Source organism: Pongo pygmaeus, chromosome 16 (genome assembly GCF_028885625.2).
Source record: "Pongo pygmaeus isolate AG05252 chromosome 16, NHGRI_mPonPyg2-v2.0_pri, whole genome shotgun sequence".
Taxonomy (NCBI): domain Eukaryota; kingdom Metazoa; phylum Chordata; class Mammalia; order Primates; family Hominidae; genus Pongo; species Pongo pygmaeus.
In genome coordinates this window covers 92171564-92195771 of record NC_072389.2, presented here as the reverse complement: position 1 = coordinate 92195771, position 24208 = coordinate 92171564, and the positions used below count along the sequence as shown (strand labels likewise).

The following is a 24208-nucleotide window of genomic DNA, read 5'->3' as shown; positions in this document are numbered from 1 at the left end:
CATTACTGTGACTTGAATAGATTTGTGTTATTAAAGGAGCCCTTGTGGGTGGTAGAAAGGATGCACTGCAGGAAGGTCCCACAATACAAGGATGCAGCTTGCAGGCAGAGAATTTAAACACAAGTTGAGTCACTCTTCAAACCTCAGCTGAGTTACCATCTTCTGTCCTTCCCTAAGATCCACTTTGCTGTCCAAGTTAGCAGCGTTGCGAGGAGCAAGTCGACAGCCTGCTTGGGTAGAGGGACTCACATCCTCCTCCTAAGCTACCAGCAACCCCTGGGGCCCAGCCACATGCCTTTGTGTAGGCAAACACACCACGTGTGTGACCTCAGGTCACAAACACTCAGTGTGAAGCCCACAGCTGTCCACATAGACTAGATGCCTCTAAAAAAATTAGCCCCCAAAGGATGCATCATTTCATTTTGGCTTTTTCCTCAACAGCCTCAATAGCTTTGGGCCTGTCCCTAATAAGTAAAGTAAATCTCTCAGTGGGTGGGATTTCCACATTAAATACAAGTTATAGATCTAAGTGTATGACCTAGCAACAGAGACTGTATCCCAAAGAAACAAGAGCAGGATAATTCTTTTTCTAATTAGCCAACTATAGACTGGAAAACAGAAGAGAAAATATCATATTAATAATCATTATTTTAAGGTAATAGCTTATGTTCTTTAATGCAGTTCCAATATAAATGTCACTGTAAAGAATGATATTTCATTTCAATACTTACAAATCAGGTACTTAGTGTGCTGGGGGAGAAATGATTGGAACTACTTTAAAGCTGCATTAACCGAGAAACTGCAAAAATATTTATATTCTTATGAAGGAAGGAAAGAATGCCTCTCACGGGTGTATTTAAGTATCCTCCATCTTTTGGATAAATGGTAACGCTAAATAAAAAATGGAAAGATGACCTTAGAATAACAATCTCAAGACTCAACTGGGACTCATCTTCCCAATGTACAAAAAGCATTTACAATATGTTCAGGATGGAAATTTCTATACTGCTTTATAGCTCATAGACTGCATTATGTACCTTACGCAAAAATCACCAAAATACCCAACTCCAGGCTGGCTTCATTCCCATGGGGTGGGCCCTCCCATATGTAAAATTACTCACCATCCCCTGTGAGTATCACTGCCTGTGATTTTGCTCAGTTACTCAACAATGTTTGTAAGGACAGGAAAACAAAGAGAAGGAGAAAACTAATACAATTGGAGAGGTGTTTCATATAGAGAATGGGATTCTTAAACCAAAACCAGGTCTGGCACTGTTAGGGCTTTACTCTAGCCAGTTCTCCCTCCATTCTTCCTTCTAGTGACCCCATGCAAAAGCCATTTGGAAAATTTCACAGGATAAATGCTGCGCCAATACCTGAAGGCCATCCACTGGGTGAGCCCTTTCATTCTTTGACCTCTCCAACAGCCTCTATGTACACTGCACAGTAGAGAGTTGGTGAGGGCCTGAACCTATGACTCATTTCATTTTCAAGCAGCTCCAGAGAACTTTGAGTTTCCAGCTGATTTACTGTGAATGGCATTGATACTTATGTGACTAGAAGCTGTTTGTTTGAATTGGTGCTTGGAGAAACAAACTCAATGAAAGTCACCAAGCTAATAAATCTCTGAAGAGTTACATGGAGTTGTCTTTTAAACAAATGACAAGCCCCTTCCCATCAAGACACATGTGCAGAGAGAGACACAAACCTATGTCCATAAGGCCTTAAAGTCATAATATTTAAAGCTTTTTTTTTCCAATCTTATATGTTTTGAATGACAAGGGAGTGAACAGATTCCTGATTATATAACCTCCAAGTATATTCACATATATGTTTTCTTTTAGTCCTTACAAAATCTTGTACGGTAGGATAAAAGGAGTCCTTATTAAAATCTGCATTTGATATATGAAAAAAAATAGGTTCCTAGAAGTAAGTAGCTTTCAACACTGCTGTTAAGTGAAAGAGTGAGATCTCTTGATGCCCAATCTCATGCTCATCCAACGATTTCAGCTCTTCTTATTCTTCATTTACATTAATGTGGGTGAATAGGATTAATTCAGTCTAAGAATTTATTAATTCAGTAACAAAACAATTATTTGAAGCAAGTCTTTAGACTAAGTGGCTATTTGACAGAATTCATAGTCAAAATGGGTGGTTCGGTAGCCCTGAGTTAAAAAAAATCTTCGACTACGTGAGAAGTTAGATAATGTGCATTGCCTGTCACACCCTGTACTCTCTTTGGTAACTAACAGATATCTACAAGCTCAGGATTGCATAGATGCCAAGTGCTTCCTAGCTGTTCCAGGAGACTATCAAAGCCAACACAATGAGCTTAATGCTGGTGAGGTCCAGGTATTCTTAGGGTTGAATGGAAGTCACCAAGGAGCAGTCTGTCAGCTTGCCTAAGAAATTTACAAGAGTCGATTACCCTGGCACTGTCAAAATGTCCTTTATTTATGCTTCTCTATGGGGGAGTGGGAAAAGCAGCCAGAACAGCCTGCTGTAGCAGCTATCCAGCTGCTCATGCAGTTAATATAGCTGTAGAAAGAATGTGATTTATACAAGAGCACTTTCTCTCAAGACTAGCATATGAGTCCAAAACCCACTCATTCTGGGAGACCCACGCCATGCACACACTTTTGTGTGCTCTGGAGACAGCAGGATAACAAAGAGAACTACAGATTTAGATTGACGCAGAAGATGGAAACGCACTAGATATACGTACCAACAATATCTACACACTGACCTATGCCCTTTATGATGTACAAAGAACGAGTCCACTTGTTGCAGAAGGCAAGAGTTTTATGCATATAACAGAGCCAGGCAAGCAGATGTTCTGTAAAAGTTGGGGATGCCTGTCAAAGAGAGGCTCCCAGCTGCTTGCTGGTGAGGGCAGCTGATTGAAGAACCAAATTGGAAAGCATGCACGCATTGCTTCCAGGATCAATAGAGAAGATCCTGCAGGTGAAAGCAATTGTTCAACCAGTTTTTCAAGGCAAGGGAGCAAGACCAAACTACTTGGAGCCTTCTTCCCCTTTTAGGTGAGAAAGCAGGTACGAGCTGTCTATAATTTCTATGTATTGTTGCTGGACAGAAAGTATGGGTGTCCTGCAGCCTCACATACCTGATAAGGGCCCTGGTTGCAGCCACAGTAGCTGCTTTCCATGGTGTAGCTTCTGGACACCCCCATCTCTCTCCACACCGCCACCCGGGCCGTGGAAGCTCGAGATTTCTCCACAAGGAAGCTGCAGCTGCTCATTGTGAATGCTGGTGCTAGCTTATCAAGGATTTTGGGAAGAGTCTACAGTAAAAACAAAAATCAAACTATGATTAGTTGTGGGTGACTAGGGATAGTCATCATAAAAATAGCTTCTCAACATTGTTAAGCATCTATATATAAAATACTCGTTACTTTAAATCATTTATTAACCCTGAGAAATGGCTATCACTTTTTAAAAATCATTTTGCAGATGAGGAAACAGGCTTAGAAAAGTTAGAAATAGGCCGGGAGCAGTGGCTCATGCCTGTAATCTCAGCACTTTGGGAGGCTGAGGCAGGTGGATCACCTGAGGGCAGGAGTTCAAAACCAGCCTGGCCAACATGGTGAAACTCCGTCTTACTAAAAATACAAAAATTAGCTGAATGTGGTGGCAGGCACCTGTAATCCCAGCTACTCAGGAGGCTGAGGTAGGAGAATCTCTTGAACCCAGATGATGGAGGTTGCAGTGTGCCGAGATTGCACCACTGCACTCCAGCCTGAGAGACAGAGTAAGACTGCATCTCAAAAAAAAAAAAAAAAAAAAAAAGTTAGAAATAAATAGCTGAAGTCCAGAAAACCATAAAGTTGCTAGAAAGGAATCCAAATGCCAACCTGGCCAGCTCCATAATCTTTCAATTCCTGCATTGCTATGGACCAAGGCTGCACACATACATTTGGCCTCATACATGAAAGAGTTGAGACTATGGAAAGCCTCAGATTTCACAGGGACTTGAAATTTACAGACTGCATCCAGCCTCACTGTTACTTAGCAGGGTCAGACTAGGGACTGTTCACTTATTTCACAAGGCCAAAGAGGCCAGTGATGATTCTAGAGAAGAAGCACATATAGTTCACTTCTTTCCTAAGAGTATATAATTGCCAAAATGAACTTTTTCGTCTCATCTTCTAAGCCAAAAATCTGAGGCTTGATCAATATGAAACTCCTGAAAATCCATCCTCTCTGGGTTCGTATATTCCACCTTTTCTTGGGGTAAAAATATTTTATTTATGACTACTTAATCTCCATTTAGAAGGCATCTCTAGGCACTTGACACCCTGATTGACAGAAAGGGATCTTCCAGCCACTGGACCTCCTCCCCAGAGGACAATGACTCAGAGTTGATAGTATACACAGTTCTGAGTCAGCAGAAATACTGCAATTAGTCCCAGAACTTTAATGACATTAACAAGAAGCATTCTCTCATTTTAGTGTTGGCAGAATATGCATAAACTAACACATAATATAAAATTACATACATTAGACAATAGTGAAGCCTTAGGCTTTTAGACAAATTACAGGGAGAAAGTAGAGAAGCATAACAAGTTAATGAGAATATAAATGAAAGAATTGTTTTTAAAGAGATGAAGTTTTGTTAATTTCTAGAACATTGAGCAAATCTCTTACTCTCTCTGGTACTTACTGTCTTCATGTTAAATGTAACTGTTAATTATAATTATTAATTATCTTATAAATTATATATTATATAAATAGATTAGCATAATTATTAATATAATTCACTATGATCTCTAAATTCCTACATAGCCTCCAGACTTACAATCATCTAAAAAAGGGAAATAGAATGCTAATGTTGTCTTCACTTGAGTGTCTACAATTGCCTCCTAATTGATTTCATCTTATCCATTCTTGTCCCTCCCTTCCTATAATCCCTCAATCTATTTGTTCCTTCAAAGTGCTCATTACAATTACAACTGAATTATTGTGTATGTATTAGTTGTTTGTTTTCTATCTCCCCAGAAGCCTAGAAGTTCCATGAGGGCAGGTCTGTGTCTTATTCACAGAAAAATCCCTACACATCGAGCAGTATGTTGCTCATAGAGGGTACTACATAATTATTTGCTAAAATAAATAGAATCTGCTAGTCCAGACCCCTGGGGGGCTGGTCAAATAGACATAAATATATTGTTTCTATATCCTGCAACTAAAGTGATCATTAATACTTGCAAATAGTTTTAATTTAACAATGGCGTACCATGTTGCAAAAGTTTACTGTTACATGGTTTAAGTGACTTCCTTTTTTACTTAAGTGAAACCATTTTTTTCTTCCGTAGGTTGTATCTCTCTCTTTTTTTAAAAAAATAAAAAGGCTTTATTTAAAGCAGTTTTAGGTCCACAGGGAAATTGAGAAGGAAGATGCAGAGATTTTCCATATGCCTCCCACTCCTGTACATGCATGGACTCCCTCAACATTGACATCCCTCACCAGAGCGGTAGGTTTGTTTTAACTGCTGAACCTACATAGAAACATCATCACTCAAAGTCTATAGCTTACATGAGGACTCTCTTCACTTTTGGTGTTGTACATCTTATGGGTTTGAAAAAATGTATAATGTTGTGTACTCAATATTATAGTATTATCCAAAGTAGTTTTACTGCCCTAAGAATCCCCTGTGTTCCACCTATTTATCCTTCCTTCCTTCCAAACTCCTGGCAACCCCGACCTTTTTAGTCTCCATAGTTTTGCTTTCTCCAGAATGTCATACAGCTGGAAATACAGTATGTAGCCTTTTCAGGTTGTTTTCTTTAACTTAGTAATATCCATTTAAGGTTCTTCCACGTCTCTTCATGGCTTGATAGCTCATTCCTTTTCAGCACTGAATAATACTTTATTGTCTGTTTATAACAAATATTGGGCTGTAGCTGTCTTTTCTTGTGATGTCCTCATTTTGGCTTTGGTATCAGGATAACACAGACCTCATAAAATGAGTTGGCAAGTGTTTCTCCTCTATTTTCTGAAAGGATGTTTTTATAATTAGCACTATTTTGTTCTTAAGAGTTTGATAGAATGTATCAACAAAGCCATTTGGGCCTAGACTTCCATTTGTGGGAAGAGTTTTAATTACTAATTCTTCTTTCCACTTAAAATAAACCTCATCAGATTGTCCATGTGTCCTTGAGTCAGTTTTGGTACTCTGTGTTCTAAGAATGTATTCACTTGTTGGCATATAGCTGTTAATGATATTCTTTTTTACTTCGTAAGATCTGTAGTGATGTCCTTTCTTTCAATCCCAATTTTGATAACTTGTATCTTCTTTCTTTTCTTTGTCTAGCTAAATGATGATCATTTTGTTGACCGTTTTAAGAAATCAAATTATGAATTATTGGATAAAAAGCATGTTCTTTTTGGATTCTCTATTGTCCATATGATTTTTATTTCATTGATCTTACTTTGGCTTTTATTTTGTTCTTTCTTATACTTTGGGATTTATTTGCACTTCTTTTTCTTGTTTCTGAATGTGGATGCTTAGATTATTGATTTCAGATCTTTCTGCACTTCTAAATATTCTAAATTACAAAGTTCCTTCTATGTACTATTTTTGTTGCATACTATAAATTTTCACTTATTGAGTGTTTATTTTTATTCACTTAAAGATATTTTCTAATTACCCATTGGATTTCCTCTTTGATCCATAAGTTAATTTGATACAAATTGCTTAATTTCCAAATAATCAGAGATATCCCAGATTTCTTATGAAAGTTAATTTATAATTTAATTCTGTTGTGTAGGTAAATATTCTGTGCATGGTTTCAGTCCCTTAAGATATATTGATATTTATTTAATAGCCCATTATAGGATCTATGCTGGGGAAATTTTGATGTGCACTCAAAAAGAATATACATTCTTTTGTTTTGAAAAGAACTGTTATATGTAAGTTAGGTCAGGTGTTCTCAATACTAATTTTCTTTTTGGTTATTCTATCGCTTACTGAGAGACGATTACTAAAATATTCAACTATTATTATTAAATTTTAAATGCCTTCTTTCAACTTTTTCTTCTTGTATTTCAGAGTATATATATTCACATACATTTATAATTGTTACACCTTGCTGATGAACTATTTGTTTCAGTATTATGAATTGCACCCTTAGCCCTAGTAATATTTTTTCTTTTAATGTATATTTTGTCTTATGTCAATATAACCATCTTTATTATGGTTACCATTTGCATGGTGTATCTTTTTCCATCTTTTAACTTTTAACCTGTTTCCATTATTTAATCAAAAGCATGTCATTATAGACAATAGATACTTGAACCTATTTTTTAAATCTGGTCTTACAACCTCTGCCTTTGGAATGAGGGTGTGTTCATTCATATTTAATTCATCATTGATATTTTTGGATTTACATTTGCCATTTTGTTGTTTAATTCTATATGTCTCATATATGTTGTGTTCCTCTTATGCTATCTTCTTCTCTCATTATATCTTCAAATATTTTTTCAGACATTTATTTTCCTCTCTTTCTGGGACTCCCATTACATGTTGGTTGATATGCTTTATGCTATCCTATAGGTCTCTACAGCTCTTTACTTTTCTTTAATCTTGTTTTCTCTGTTCTTTGAATTGAATAATTTGGGGTTAATCATCAAATTACTGATTCATTCTCTACTATCTTGCCATCTCAAATCTGCTGACAATCCCATCTAGTGAATTTTTCATGTTGGTTATAATACTTTTCAACACTATCTCCTTCCTTCCTTCCTTCCTTCCTTCTTTCTGTGTTTAATTCTCCATCAAGGTTCCATATATATTGAGTAATGGTCATCATATTTTGCCATTAACTTTTGAACATAATTTTCTTTAATTATTTGAACGTATTTTAACAGTTGCTTGGAAAGAATTATGAACCCAACATGTTGGCCCACTCTGTTTCTACTGACTGTTTTGTTTCCTGAGCATGGATTTCACATTCTTGATTCTTCACAAAATTGTAATTTTTGGTTGAAAACTGGACATCATAGATTATACCTTTTTTAGCATCTCTGGATTCTATTTCTTAAATGTTTTTAAATTTTTAACTACTTTCCTGGATTAATCTGCAGAATATTTCTTTCTTTATTCTTCTGCAATGTGTGCCACTGATGTCTCTACACAGTTTCTACATTCTTATTTAAATTATTTAGCTTGACATCTGTGGCTGCTTAGCATAGTGGTTACACAATAATTTGGGCAAATGTAGTGCTCAAATATCTTGAGTGCATAAGACTTCCACTCTCTGTTAATTGATTTGTATGTGATTTGGGAAGACATCAAAATTGTGGTAGTTCTTAAGTCTCTTTGGACTTTATTTCTCACTGGGCCCTCTTGGGTCTCCTCTAGAGACATATATTTTTCCATAATCCATGTGATATAGTTTAGATATATGTCCCCACCAAAATCTCATGATGAAATGTAACTCCCAGTGTTAGAGGTGGGGCCTGGTAGGAGGTGACTGGATTACAGGAGTGGATTTCCCATGAATGGTTTTGCATCATCTTCTTGGTGCTGTCGTTGCAATAATGAGTGAATTCTCATGAGATCTAGTAGTTTAAAAGTGTGTGGCACCTCCCCCTGACTCTTTTCCTGGCTCTGTTCTCACCATGTGAAGTGCCTGCTCCCCCTTCACCTTCTAACATGATTGGAAGCTTCCTGAGGCCTCCCCAGAAGCAGATGCCAACATTATGCTTCCCGAACAGCCTGCAGAACCATAAGCCAATTAAACCTCTTTTCTTTATAATTTATCCAGTCTCAGCAATGCAAGAATGGCTTAATACACCATGTATTTATAGAGAGTCTATCTTAGCTTTTCTATGGCTCTCTCATTTCTAAGATCTCCCTTGTAAATTTCTGGCTGTGTGTGTGTGTGTGTGTGTGTGTGTGTGTGTGTGTGTGGCGGGGGGTGGGGGGGGGCTATCATTTCTTGATGACCAAATAGAGTGGTGTCAGGAGCAGCCCCAGTCAAGAAGGTTACAGACCCCTGCTGTTCTTACATGAAGTTCTAGCAATTTTCAAGAATAAATGCTTCTCAATTTATCATCTGTATTCGGTCAATTTACAGAGTCCTAAAGGGCTGCTTTTCAAAATTTTCTTCTATTTTACACTGCGTTTTGCAGAGAGGATTCACTGACCTCTTTATACCAACATAACTAGAAGTAGTACCATTAAAGTTGATTAATAAAATTGAATAAATGTTGCAGAGTGGATGTGAAATATAATAGGGTGTATAATTGTCTCTTCAATACTAATGGTAAATGACCAAATAAAGTCTTAGATAAGTTTAACATGTTTAGAATTGTTCCACTTTCAATGGTAATGAAGGAATCAGCCTCTCAGCATCAACAGACTGTTGACTGCTGGTAGATATAATGATGATAACATTAACCTATCTTACCAAGACACTCTCCCCTGAGTCTCAATTTTCCCATCTGTAAAATGAGTGGGTCCTTTCAATTCTGACAAGATCCATTTGTATACACAAAAGTCTTTTTAGGCAGATCACCAGTGTTAAGATAATTATTTACAGATCATTATGTCCTAATTTAGAGTGTCAGTGATAGAGGGAGTTATATACTATGTGGGACCCCAAAAAGCAAAGCTGTTTGGGTTGAAAGCCAGGGATATGACCAAACCATATTCACTTCACTACTTCCACATATGTCCTAGTAGCCCATGAATCACCTTTAAGGAATCCCAGGACACCAACAAACTCGATGAAATAAACTATGTAGAAAATTTAACTTCCTAATTTCACAAGGCAGAAAAGTCAGACAACTGACCCACTCACAGTTAAAGGACCTTATAGGTGAGCATTAATGTCTAGATGGATTAATCTTTTTAACAGCATTGCTATTAAATACCACTGTGCTTATTCTCATAGGCAGAAACTGGCATACCTATCTCTATAATGTTATGCCTTTTACCTTAACTGACACTAATCTGGGCTTCAAAATATGTTTTGAATTTATTAATTAAACAATATGAATCATACACAAAAATTAAAATACAGTTGATAAGAACCCATCCTATCATTCCCTACAATGTCTGACCTCTGCCCCATTTCATGTCAGCTTTGTACAGGAGACTTTTTAAAAGTTCTGTGTCTTATACCTTTTCCTGTGTATGGGGGAATTATCTATTAATATTATTACTTTCCCTTGGAAAAAGAGAAGTAAAAAACACGCTGACTCTATATTTAAGACTGGGCCATGGTAGATTTTTTTGATTCAAGATGTATCACATATAAGAGATCATTTTATATGGGTTGGGTCCACAGGAGCTGCCCAGATAAATGCTTTAATTTACTAAACTAGTTTCCTAAATAAGATTAAGTTATTAAGCTTCTTATGATTTATCACCATTACTCTGGTTGAGCCTTACAGCAAACAGGTTATTGAGGATAAGCTGTTGATTCTGCTATAAAAGCCTTGGGGTGGTTGTATTGATCAGCGGCAGTCTATTTTTGATGGACTGGGTGAAGAAGGCTAGAGAAGAGGGGACATATTTCCAGGTGAAATGGTGATTTGGTGGATTTTTACCTCTTAATACTCTCATTAACCCTGGGGATGAAGCTATTTTGCACATAGTAAATTGCATACCCAGAATAATAGACTTAGAAGAGGCAGAAACCATCATAATTTTCTACTTTTTCTACAGAAATTTTAAGCAAAGACCAGTTTTCATTTAGTATTTGGGCAACTTTGCTTCTTCCTGATTCTCACTATGCAATAGCTTGTTGCCCTTATCCTGATGGGAAGAAGTACTCTCTTCTTTACCCCTCCCTAATTTCCTATGTGGTTTCATGGAGGAACAGTTGAGCTCTAACCACTAAAACTAAAGTAAAATAGAATTAGGGTCAGTGGATTACTGATCTACTTTTTATAGAATGCTCATGCAGAGAGATGTAGATGGTTTAATGGCTTGTGTTTGTTCATCCCTTCCTATTTATTTGAAGTCCTTTTGTATTCAGTATCATTCTGTTCCTTCCTTAAGCTATGTAACAGAGGCAGTATTTTTACTATCCTCATTTTACAGATGGCAGAAGGGTGGTTCAGAGAGGTAATGTTAAAAACCTCATAATCACACAGTTAATAATCGAATAATTGTAAAGCCAGGCATTAAGATGAGGTCTTCTGTCTCTAGTTCTCATGCCTTTTATACAATATCAAACCATATAGAAAACAGAAGGAAAGCAACAAGTTAGCAAGTCATTATTCAACAAAAATTAGGAGAGGTTACACATGCCTCCAGCCTGCTTGTATTACAACCCTATGGTTAAAATAATTAAAATGTTTATTTACCAAAAAAAACACAACTAAATAAATGAATGGGGCATGGTCTTAAAGGTAAGAATGAAGAATATGAACACAGCATGTCTGATGTCATTCACCTCAGCGGCTTACCCTGTAGTTGACATCCTCTAGGATAGTAGATGTGCCCACAGTGCATGCTGATTGCCACAAGGTTTCCTTGATGCTACAGCCATAAAGGAACACATTCTTCTTTTGGGAGTGGCCATGGAAGTCACAGAAAACCTACAATAGCCCAACAAAGGAGAAAATAAAACCAGGTCAGGTCACTGGTTTCTTAAATTCACTTAAATCATATCTATTCATGTTCCATTGCTCAAAGAAAGTTTAAAATGTCAACTTTCTCGTATGCTGTTGAGTTAGCAGATCAGCCATGTGGGGATCATTGGTGTCTTTGGCAAGAGTGGCATTGATTGTATTTATGGAGTTATCAGGGAAGAATGTAGACTTTAAGGGTCTTAGGAGTGAATAGAATATGAAAAAACACAAGTCATGTATAGCTCTTTTGATAAATTTACTTGTGACTGGGTAGGAGGCATGGGCAAAGCTGGAAAAGAAAATAGGAACAAGGGCAGTTTAAGATATCTATGAGCATTTTAAACAATTTGATGAGAACACATGGACACATAGAGGAGAAAAACACACACGCTGGGGCATTTCAGAGGGTAGAGAGTGGGAGGAGGGAGAGGATAAGGAAAAATAACTAATGGGTACTAGGCTTAATATCGGGGTGAGGAAATAGTCTGTACAACAAAGCTCCGTGACATAAGTTTACCTGTGCAACAAATCTGTACTTGTACCCCTGAACTTGAAAGTTAAAAAAAAATTAAAATAAAAGTCAATAGGAAAGATCCATCTAAAGGGAATTGGCGAAATATTCAAAAACAGAAGGTAATCAATCACTCTAATTTTTCTCTAGGTTCCGATGTGGAAAAGAATGACCATCAAAACACAATGGCTTATCAAACAAAGGATTACTTTTCATTCATACTAGAGATCAGCCATGACTCTGCTCTGTATGTTTTCTTCATTCTAGGATCAAGGCTAAAGAAGCCCTAATTTGAAACATGCTACTCTTGTGGTAGAGGGGAAAAACGGTCAAAGGTAGAATCAGGTAATGGCCATTAAAGCTTTTACTGAATCGTGGCAAACATCATATCTGCTCATAGTCCACTGGTCAAAGAAAGTCACATAACCAATTTTATCGTGGTGTGGGGAAGTACATTCCTCCTACAGGGAGGTTCTGCAAATCATATGACAAGGGCAGTGATGCAAAATCTTATTATAAGGAGAGATGCTAATAATGGAGAAAAATAATAAAATCTAAAAAAGACCACAACTTTTTTTCTATTCTTGTATGCATGACCCTTTGCAGTAGACCATGTTTCAACATCATCAATAGGTGGAGTACATTTCTTCACTTCTTGAATATGTGCTTAGCCACTGATATGGTTTGGCTGTGTTCCCACCCAAATCTCACCTTGAATTGTAACAATCTCCACATGTCCAGGGCGGGTCCAGGTGGCGGCAATTAAATCATGGGGGTAGGTCTTTCCCATGCTGTTCTCGTGATAGTGAATAAGTGTCATGAGACCTGATGGTTTTATAAAGGGGAATTCCCCTGTATTCGTTCTCTTGCCTGCTGCCATGTAAGATGTGACTTTGCCCCTCGTTTGCCCTCCACCATGATTGTGAGGCTTCCCCAGCCATGTGGAACTGTGAGCCAATTAAACCTCTTTCCTTTATAATTACCTAGTCTCACGTATGTCTTTATTAGCAGCATAAGAACAGACTAATACAGCTATGTGGCATCTTTTGGTCAATAAGAATGAGCAAATATGATGCAAGCTGAGGCATATTAAGGGGTTTGCTGTCTTGCTGTTCCCAGGAACCTTGCAACAACCATCATGTGAGTAAACATAGGCTGGGCTGCTGGATGATGAGACTCTCTGCAAAGTCATCCCGACTGACCTAGCTGATATCAAGCCAACCACCAGGTATGTGAATGAATCTAATTTAGACCATCCAGTCCTAGCCAACCTGGCTCAGAGCAGAGGAATCATAATGCATAGCTTTTGTTTAAGCCACTAAGTTTTGCTGTGGTTTATTATACAACAAAAGCTAAGTGTTAGAATAATCTCTCCTCCTAGTCTAAATATTTGTTTCCCTCCCTTCCACATACAAAATACACTTACCTATTCTCCAAGGAAGATACACCTAAAGAGCCCATTCCATCACAGTATCAGTCTCAGCCCAAAATTCCATTATAGTTTCTATATCCTGTGTATGCCTTCTCCTTATCTATGAACAAAAAGGCAAGCCACCTGTTTTCTGTTCATCTACCTACAATGGTTGAATGAGGAAATAATATCCCCAGTAACACTCATGTTTCAAAGAGGATGAATAAGATGGGTATAGCAGTTGCTGGTTCATAACAATTCTGTAATGCTCTCATCCAGGCATTGAGAGATGCCTGTATCCTTTGGGTAGGGCCAGTTGGTTGATTAGACCCGGTTCTGCTCCCTGTTAGTAGTTGTCCAGTATTATTTTTTCTACAGATATTGACTCTTTCCTTGTGAGGTATTTATTTTTCCTGTGTCTTTCTTGGCCATGCATGAAAAGGGCATTGGACAATATGGCCCACTTTAAGGCAAAGCCTCTAACTTCTCCAATTCCTGATGTAGAAGTTTGGGGTCCAAAGATCATTTTGGTCTGAAAAAGTCATAGTCTCTTTGAATCAAAACATTAAAAGAATGGAAATGAAACATACGACAGTAGAAGAAAATATTTTTCTTTTTTTCTTGATTTTAATTTCTCTAAAACACAACTGACAGTCTAAAGAAAAATAGTAGCAATATAGAGCATGTTTATAGCATATGTATAAGTAAATATATCACAATCATATTATAAAATGTGAGAAAATAAATGGTAATATACTGTCATAAGGTCCTTGTAGTAGAGATGAAGCAGTATGTTATCTCAAGGTAGACTCTAATTAATTAAAGATAGATATTGTAAACAATAGGACAAACACTAAATTACTTTTAAGGGGCATGAATAATAATTCAAATGTGGAGATAAATTGGGATCATAAAAATGCTCAATGAATAAAAGAGAAAGCAGAAAAGATAGGAAGCTCTAAGAACACATGAAAAAATAGAAAACAGCAAAACGGTAGATTTCAACCCAAACATATCAATAATCTTACTTATTATAAATGGTCAAAACTCACTAATTAAAAGGTAAAGAGTATCAGATTGGATAAATAAGAAAGATCAAATATATTCTGCCTACATGAAGTTCATTTTAAATATAAAGACACAGATAGGTTGAAAGTAAAAGGATGTAAAATATACTATGCAAATACAAAACAAAAGAATGCTAGAGTAGCTATATTAATTATCAGATAAAGTAGACACCAGAACAAGAAGAATTATCTGGGATAAAGAGAGATACAATGGTTGATGTATCCCTCCTGTCTTTGGTGGTTAAGTGCTACCACTTGGCCTCTGTACTCTAGGATTGCATAATCTCCATGAAATCAAAGACCCCATCTCGCCAGGCGCAGTGGCTCACTCCTGTAAATCCCAGCACTTTGGGAGGCCGAGCCAGGTAGATCACCTGAGGTCAGGAGTTCGAGACCAGCCTGGCCAACATGGTGAAACCCCGTCTCTACTAAAAATACAAAAAATTGGCCAGGCATGTTGGTATGCGCCTGTAATCCCAGCTACTCAGGAGGCTGAGGCAGGAGAATCGCTTGAACCTGGGAGGTGGAGGTTGCAGTGAGCCGAGATCGTGCCATTGCACTCCAGCATGGGCAAAAAGAGCAAAACTCTGTCTCAAAAAAAAAAAAAAAAAAAAAAACTCAATGGTGGCATCCCCTACAAACCTGGCCTTCAAAGAACAACTACAGAGTTTGTCAAGGATGAAGACACTAATGTATTTCTCATTGCTTCATGGAGGGAGTGTCTTCTGAGCCCTCTCATAAACAGGATAAACTCAGTATACATTTCTATCTCCTAGAGACTTTGCATACTCTCCCCTACATTATGCCAGCAAAGCTCTGGAATCTTGACCTTATTCAATGTAGACTATTGTTGAGCACAACATTCATTCAACCACCCAATTAAGCTGTTAGATCCACTTCCAACTGCACAAGCTAACACATTAAATTTAGAATCTCTAGATTGTATACTCATGTCAATGAAGTCAGCCAAATCTAGTGAATTTCTGCCCTTATTAGAATACTCCTACACATGTTGCCCAGGTTTCTAATGATATATATTATCAAATCTTGTAATTCTTTTGTGTGCAAGCTATTTCTTTTTGGGTAACAGCATGTACTTATCTTCTAGGATCATGCTGATATTTGATTCTAGCTAGGAGATCAGGAGGCAACATGAGGTAGTTGTGGGTCTTGAAAAAAATGGGCTCCCTCTCTAGAGGCATCTGTTCCAGGTGATGTTATTACAGAATTTTCCAGCAGGGGAAAGCTAGTCTCCTCAATTACTATTGCTACTGATATGTGAGGCTTGCATGATGTCCTATTATAGACTTTAGAGCAGTGGGTCTCTCTCTCTCTCTCTTTTTTTTTTTTTTTTTTTTTTTTTGAGACATAGTCTCACTCTTTCACCCAGGCTGAGAGTGCAGTAGTGCAATCATGGCTCATTGCAACCTTCGAGATCCTGGGCTCAAGTTATCCTCCTGCCTCAGCCTCCCAAGTAGCTAGGACTACAGGCAAGCGACACCATACCTGGCTAATTTTTAAACTATTTTTGTAGAGACAGGATATCCCTCTGTTGTCCAGGATGGGTCTCAAATATTAATAAGCATCAGAATAACCTGGAGGTCTTGTTAAAGCAGACTACTGAGCCACACCCTTGCAATTCTGTGATTCAAGTAGGTCTGGGTGGAGCCCAAGAATTTGCATTTCTAGCAAGTTTCCGGGTGATGTTCATGCCCCAGTCCCAGGACCTTACTTTCAAAGCCTTTAGTCTAAAGGAACAAATAAAGTAATTGTTTGAGGTTTAATCCTCTACTATCACTAATTTTCCACCAACTTTTACCTCTTACATCTCAGTTTCTCTCTCTGAATAAACACTCACCATTTTTATGAAAAGTGTGCAAACAAATTAAAACTGTGTCTTAGCAACAGATTTCTCAATAAAGCCAGAAGCTATGCCTCCTTGGTGATAGGCACTCCTTAAATGCTAAATTCAACTGGAGAAAATAGCTTTTCTTCCTTCCCTGATCCTTATAGACTCTGAAGAAGGAAGTAAACGACAAATTATAGAGCTATTCACCTGCAGGAATAAACATGGTTAAGCCTTGTGAGTTCTAGTAGCCACAGAAGATTCAGAGTGAAGGAGAAGCAGACATTGTTCTGCTTGTTGCTCAAATGATATCCCTAAAAATAAATGCCTGTTAATTCTAAGAAACGTGTTTCTCCAAATTGCAGGGCGCAATTACAAGGCAATTATCAAGTTATTTAAGTTGAGGAAAGTTTTTCTTTTCTACTGTAAGATTTAATACTTATACTTCTTTTCAGTAAAATTCTTTAACAGGTAAGCAGAAACTGTTCCCAATACAATATTTACAGGTTAATCAATAGCCCTATTTTTTTTTCAAGACAGAGTCTCACTCAGACTGGAGTGCAATGGCCCAATCTCAGCTCACTGCAACCTCCACATCCCAGGTTCAAGTGATTCTCGTGGCTCAGCCTTCCGAGTAGCTGGGACTACAGGTGCCTGCCACCACACTCAGCTAACTTTTTGTATTTTCAGTAGAGACAGGGTTTTGCCATGTTGCTCAGGCTGGTCTCAAACTCCTGAGCTCAGGCAATCTGCCCGCCTTGTCCTCCCAAAGTGCTAGGATTACATGCGTTAGCCACCGCTCCCTGCCTCAATAGCCCTATCTTGCTATTAATCAATTGATTCAAAAAATATTTACTGGGTACTTGCTATGTAACAGGAGAAGTTAAAATTTTAATATAACACAGCACTGCTCTCCATAAGAATAATAATAGCAACAATAGTTAATTTATTGAAGACGCTAGATAGCATGCTAAAAATTTAATCTAGATTATCCCATGATGAAGTAGGTGCTATTATTATGCCCATTTTGTGGCCGAGAACACTGAATTCCAGATAAAATAAGTAACTTGCCCAAGTTTGTATTGTTATTATGTGAATAAATATTGGAGCCCCAGTTTGCCCTAACCCAGAGGCAATGTTTTAAAACACTTTTCATTTCTATATTACCCCATCCAGAAGCTGATTTGTTGATATTATACCACAAGCCAATAGGTCATTGTATTACCATGAGAGAAGAGCTGAAGTAGAGATAAGCAGTGTTCTCCGGGAACCCAATAAGAACAGTTGCACACTTCCAGGGGGCAGCATTCACACTGCACTCCAAGGGAGCAGCACCTTGGAAGTGTGCTATGTGATGCTTCTGGGATTCTCAAGGGAGGTTATACATAAGATGAACCTTACTGAGTGAGAGCTATCCAAGCAAATGACGAAAGAGCGAGAAAGACCTGTGGATTTGAGGTATTACAATAATTTGGAATAAGAGGGTAGAGTGAAAGGAGAATAAATTAGGTATCTATAGAAGTGGGCGGTGGTCAGATCGTTAATGCACTTGTACATCATTCTAGGATGTTGAGACATTTTCCTGAAGGTAGTGAAGGAGCCTTTAAACTATTTAAGCAAGAAGGAGCAAGATGATCAGATCATTGGAACAGAAGAACAAAAGTGTTAAGATGGCAGGGACTGAGACTAGGCAAGTGAGATGAGAAGCACCTAGCTTAAGGCACTAGACATAAGTATACAAAGAAAAGAAGTTTTGTGAGAGTAAAGAAGTAAAATCTACAGGAGTTGGAGACAATGGATTTAGAGGCTAAGAAAGGAAGAAGTTAGGAATAACTCCTCGATTTCCAGATTAAGTAAATAGGCAATGATTGTGCCTTTCTGCAAAGGCAAGGAACATAGGAAGAAATGCAGAATTGAAGACTTTGTGTAGTTTCATCTAGTTTCCTTTGAGCTAGAGTGTTTAGTTTTGAATTTTTGGCCTTTGACTAAACCAATTCCCCTCTCTGTGTCTCAGTTTCTTCATGAGGAAAGTATATGGTATGGATTGGATTATGCATCTTCCTAGAACCTTTTCCAATGCATTCTTGTCTGAGCTAAATTGCAAGGTTAATTTAGTTCATACAAACATGAGTTCCATGATTTCTTGCTCAGCAAAGAAGCTGATGAGGACCAGATTGCCATGCTCCTCACATGCCTTCCTCATCTCCTTCCTCTTTGGTCCCCTTCTGGTTCCTCTGCAAGTTAATAGGTCCCCCTTGTTCAAGAAGTTACCCTCTCCCTCTCAAACACCTCTCCCTTAGCCGTTCCCCTTTTCCCCAGGGCTCACCTATTCCTGATTGTGTTTACCGCTCTGCTTTGCCAATGTAAACTGCTGTGTTTTCTATTCTGACATCTGGGTCTCATTCCTGCTTCCCAGTACCAAGACATTTGCATTATTTATACCATTGCCACAGGAAAATGAAGGCAAGGCTGAAGCCTAGAGGAGATATATTCAAGAATATGATGGAAACCCAAAACAGCAATGTGTCCAATTAAACCAACTGAGGCTCACTAAAGCCCTGGAGGTTCCAGCTTGTGCACAATATTGTGCAGATGGCATTCAGCCCAAGTTCCTAAATGGAGTTAACATCTCTATGAGGGAAATGATATTGGTGACATGTTCAGCTACCTTCCAAGAGGCCAATTTGCAAGACTACATTTCCTAGTCTTTTTATTGATAGCCATACTCTCTCCTTAGTAAGTGCTTCATCTGAGTCATTAGCAACATCCAGTCCTAGCTGAGGCTAACCACAGTAGGCACATGCAGAATTTATTCCTAAAACTACCTGAAAGGGGATTTTATGCTCTGTTTCCTTTCCCAAAGTGAGACACTCAGACTTTCACTTAAATTGGGTCATCATGGGCCAAAGTTTCAATATGGCCTTAGAAAAGCAGCCTTTACTTACAGATCAGTCTTGGCCCCCTCCAATGGCCACTTTGGGGAGAAAAATTTCACATTAAACTCAACAGAATGTATCAATAACCAACTGTTCATGAGACTGCCCAAAGTGGGACCCTTTATGCTGGAGGAGGTTTTTGGCCATCTCACCTCAGTAGCATGTATTATAATATTCTTTCCAAAATATTTCAGTCACAATGAAAGAGCTCCTGTAAATCAACCCAAAAACATACAATCTAATATGTGGCTTTGTTTTTTATCTAATGCCCTTCTAGTAAGTAATGATTGTAACGTCTATTATTTATTTGAATGCCAGATATGTGTCGGTCACCATGCTGATTTTACACTCCTCTATAATCAGTATAAGAAGTCCTAAAGGAGGATGTTATTCAAATATAGAGATGAGGTTCAATTTCTTCTAAAGTTAAAGGAGGTTAAGCAACTTGCCTATGGCTACCCATTAGAAAGTGATGTGTGATATCTCAAACTCTAATCAGCATGGTTCTAAAAGTTTTCCAAACACGACATTTTAAAACATTTGATGGACGAGTGATGAAGAACAATATAACAAAACTCTCAATTAGCGTATTCGAAAGTGAGTGGTCTTGCGTTTTTCCACTCTCCATCTCTGGCCAGCCGTCCCTCCATGAGTGGTAAGCCTAATGCCCTCAGAAGGCACTTATGCAGTGAGTTCCTGGCAGATTCCTCAGGAGTTAAATCTGTTCCCTTTCCCCAGTTTCAGACATTGAAGGGAGAGAAGCAGTAGCCTGGATGTCACCTTTCTACACAATCCCTGCAACCTATCAGCCTGAGAGGTCTTTGCCATCTGTCTCGCTCAGTTGCAGGTACTGAAGTTCTCGAGGTAGAAGCATTAATCTATTTGGTGTACCAAGCCCAATCAGAGCAGATGGTTATTGGGACCTCTGTCTTCACCATAACATGGGATTCAGACTAGTCTTTTTGACCTATAACAGAGCTTCTATATTGTCTGGCTAAACCCCTGGGGTAGGCTGGGGACTGAATACTGACCTATCACCATGCCTACTCAGTCCCTGTAAAGAGGTTTGCCCTTGGCTTTTGCCTCTGTTTCTGAGTTGCTTTCCTAACCGAGAACTGTTCATTGCCTTGGCCCCCTAGGATGGACTGTGCTTTGCTCTGGGCCATCTTCACTGTCTGGGATAAGAACTTTAAGCCCTACGCCCAATGCCCTTGGCCATGATCATTGCTGCCTTGCTGTGTTTACCAGATTAGTTTTCTTCAGACATGCACAAGTCTCTTCCGTGTCTTCATCGGAAGCCTCTGTTTTCACTTCTGGCCTTCACGGAGAGCAGCCTTATGGCAAAATTAGTCCCTCTGGCCCCATCTTCATGTATTTCTTGCTTTCCCCTATTTCCACCAGCTCTTGGCAGAGGGACCTTCACAAAGGCTGAAGAAGAATGCTACCTAAGCGGTTACCCTCCTATTTTCCCCTCCCCTCCATCACCTCATTTCATTCCATTCTACAACAAATAAGACATAAGAAATTTGTTTAGACTTCTTTGAAAATTCTGACTTGTCCTCCCTCTAAGAACATCCCAGATTTTTGACCAGGCACAGTGGCTCACGCCTGTAATCCCAGCACTTTGGGAGGCCGAGGCAGGCAGATCATGAGGTCAAGAGATAGAGACCATCCTAGCCAACATGGTGAAACCCCATTTCTACTAAAAATACAAAAATTAGCCAGGTGTGGTGGCTCATGCCTGCAGTCCCAGCTACTCAGGAAGCTGAGGCAGGAGAATTGCTTGAACCCAGGAGGTAGAAGTTGCAGTGAACTGAGATCGCACCCCTGCACTCCAGCCTGGTGACAGATCGAGACTCCATCTCAAAAAAACAAACAAAAAAGAATATCCCAGATTTTCAGCTCTTGTGTTACACAGAAACTACATTGAAGACACTGTTGAGAGCAAGAGAAAAAATGCCCTTTGCTTTTCACTAAAATTTATCAAGAAACTGAAGCAATTCAATTAAATGTAGTTTTTTTGTGTCAGTAAAAATATACAGAAACTTGGTTTCTGGTATGGTAAAGAAGCCTTGTTTAACCTTCATTCTGATAGCATGGGAACAATTCCAAATAAAAGAATACGGAAGCAAATGGAAATATTTTTAATTCAGGACCTTTATGGGTATTCTGTCCTTCCTGACTATGGAACAGGAGTGTTTGTTCTTTTCCTACCATATCCTCAAATGTTAAAAAAGGGAAATTCTAGATGTGGTACCTTAACATGAGTTATGAAAATAAGCAAAAATAACACTTATTCTTCTGCTACTGCTAAGGAATAAAGTGGAAATAAAACAATTCATGTGCATAAAATACCTTGAGGCCCTTGGCGACAAGGGTTATAGAAAGGAATATGCCATCCTTTTTTTCATCTCCTTTTGTGCTTCTTTTAAAAGAAGCTGATTAACCCAAAACATATGCCAGAGGGATAAAATAAAACCAGAAAAATCATTTAAGTAGCTAAAAATTCTATTCCATTGGGCCCCAGAGAAAGACAAAACTACAATATGCCCACCCTGTGCTCTGGCAGAAGACAGCTCAGTTTGTGTGAGTTATAAACAGAAATCGATGCGCTCTTCAAAGAGGACTGAAATCCCTTTACCAAAATGCACTCACATAGTGAGAGCCAAGAGGATAGGAATCGATCCCATTCCTATTTCCGAAGCTCCAATTACTTGAACAGCACAGGGGCCAGGCCAGCTGCAATATGGCAGCTCAGAAGAGGCTGTCCACCTGGCTCCCCAGGAGCTTGCTGTAGTAGCCTAAGAGCTTTCTTCTACTCCCAAGGATGTCCCCGACTGTCCTCATCTGCCCCCTTGGCCACGAGCCTCTTGGCTTTTATGGGGAGCTCCACAAAGGGAAACTGGTTCAATGCCTTCTGCTAGCTGATTGTAGAGCTTGTCCGCGTCTTTGGGCTTCTCTGCTTATAGGCCGCCTCTCTGACTGGATCTTTCCGACTTCTAAACGGACCTTCTACTACAACCTTTCTGCTCTTTCCTGGGAAAACTGTTTTCCTTGGCTCACATGCCTGTATGCTAGTCAGCTTCATTTAGGGGAGCCCCCTTTGTCTCCTCATTGCATTTTAAATCTCTGTGACTTTGCTTTAATTTTAATTTTCTGTATTTAGGTAAATGTGTACCTAGAGTGAAAAACACAGATCCTGAATATATAGTCCAATGAGTTTTTGTGTAACCGACTCTGATCATGATATTGAACATCTCTGCTAACCTATAAAGTTCCCTCCTGACCCTTATTATTCAATGCTCTTCCTCAGAGGCAAACACTGTTCAATTTATGTCCCCATAAATTACTTTTACTAATCTTATACTTTACATAAACAGACACATAGAGAATAGAGTATGTAGTCTTTAGTGTCTAGCTTCTTTCACTCAATGTAATGTTTATGAGACTCACCCATGTTATTGACTATACCACACTTCATTTTTTTGGTTTGGTTTTGGTTTTGGTTACTGAGTAATATTCCAGTGCATAAGTATACCAAACTTTGCTGTGTCTGGGCTTCTGTATCTAACATCTGGACTCTCTAACAAACAAAAGAGACAGAAAACCTGGGTTAAAGAAAAGGGGAATGGAGTCACAAGAAGGTCTGTGTGGTATCAAATGAATCTCTGCGACCCATCAAATGAGAAGCTTCTTTTCCTTTGCCCTGTGTAGTAACCCCAAGCACAGAAAACTCCCGGACTTTCAATTTCACAGGGCAGAAGACCCAAGAGATCATAGGCCTACAGATTCTTTGAGGAAAGAATATTTTTCAGCCTTACTAGAATAAAATCCAAGGGAAACTCTTCTTCATGCAAGTCCAGCTCAAATGGTACTTCTAATCTCTGGCTTTTCCATAACCCTGAGAGAAAATGACTCAACACTTCATCTATGTTCCTGTCAAAGCTCACATGGGCCTTTGTTACAGTCCTTACTATTTTCTACCACTCCGGTTTCCTTGTAGACCTGACTCTACTTTCTACCAAAGTAAAATGTGGGTTCCTCAAAGAAAAGGACAATCTTAAATAAAAAATTTTCTTTGTATACCTGACACCTAGCACCATAATTCTACATATATGATGCAAGTGAATGAAGAAATGAATGACTGCCTACATTGGGTGGATGGATAAGTGGTTGGATGGATGGATAGATGGATGAATGGATGATGGATGGCTAGGTGAGTGGATGGACAGATATATGGATGAGTGGAGGAATTACACAATATGTGAATATTGCCATATTCACTGTAAACTGAATGACTTGTCTGGTATTTAGCAATGCTCAGCACTCTCAGGGTACTGCTTTTTCTCACATCACCACATTCTTTTTGGTCCTGGGAGTTCATGTTAATCCACTCACCAATAGGCAAATGACTGAATAGTATCTAGAACAGGTGGAACTTCCTAGTCACCATAAAGTGGCTTCCCAGTGCTTCAGAAAACATTTTCATAAGAGCCAGAAGTTGGGCAGAGTCACAGTTAATCTCGTCGCAGTGGAAATCTTCCCAGTACAGGACGGGGCTGAGTGCTGAGTGAGTGGCAGCGCTTCTGCTGCCAGCAGGAGACTCATTAAATATAGCCTCCTAGGTAACCAAAAGGTGATGTTGAGCCCATTAGAGAGCTTTGTAACACTGTGAACTGCATTTAGTGCTCAGCTGTTTCTCACCCACTTCTCAGATGGTCCCAGCAGGAAACATGTCTGTGGCTGTCATGTTTATAGCTAATTAATGTTTATTTATATTTTTAAACAAGGCTTTCACCTGTCATGCTTTAAAATAAATGTTCTCCTCTTCAATTA

The 24208-nt window shown here is 38.7% G+C and overlaps 1 protein-coding gene across 1 annotated transcript in view; it reads right to left on the bottom strand.

Annotated features, from left to right (window-relative positions):
* The window catches only part of AGBL1 (AGBL carboxypeptidase 1), a 912082-nt gene that overhangs the window by 354638 nt on the left and 533236 nt on the right, over positions 1-24208 (bottom strand). The window contains 3 exon segments of the mRNA XM_054451589.2: positions 1377-1439; positions 3125-3301; positions 11437-11568. Coding sequence (XP_054307564.1) covers positions 1377-1439; positions 3125-3301; positions 11437-11568 — 372 coding nt within the window.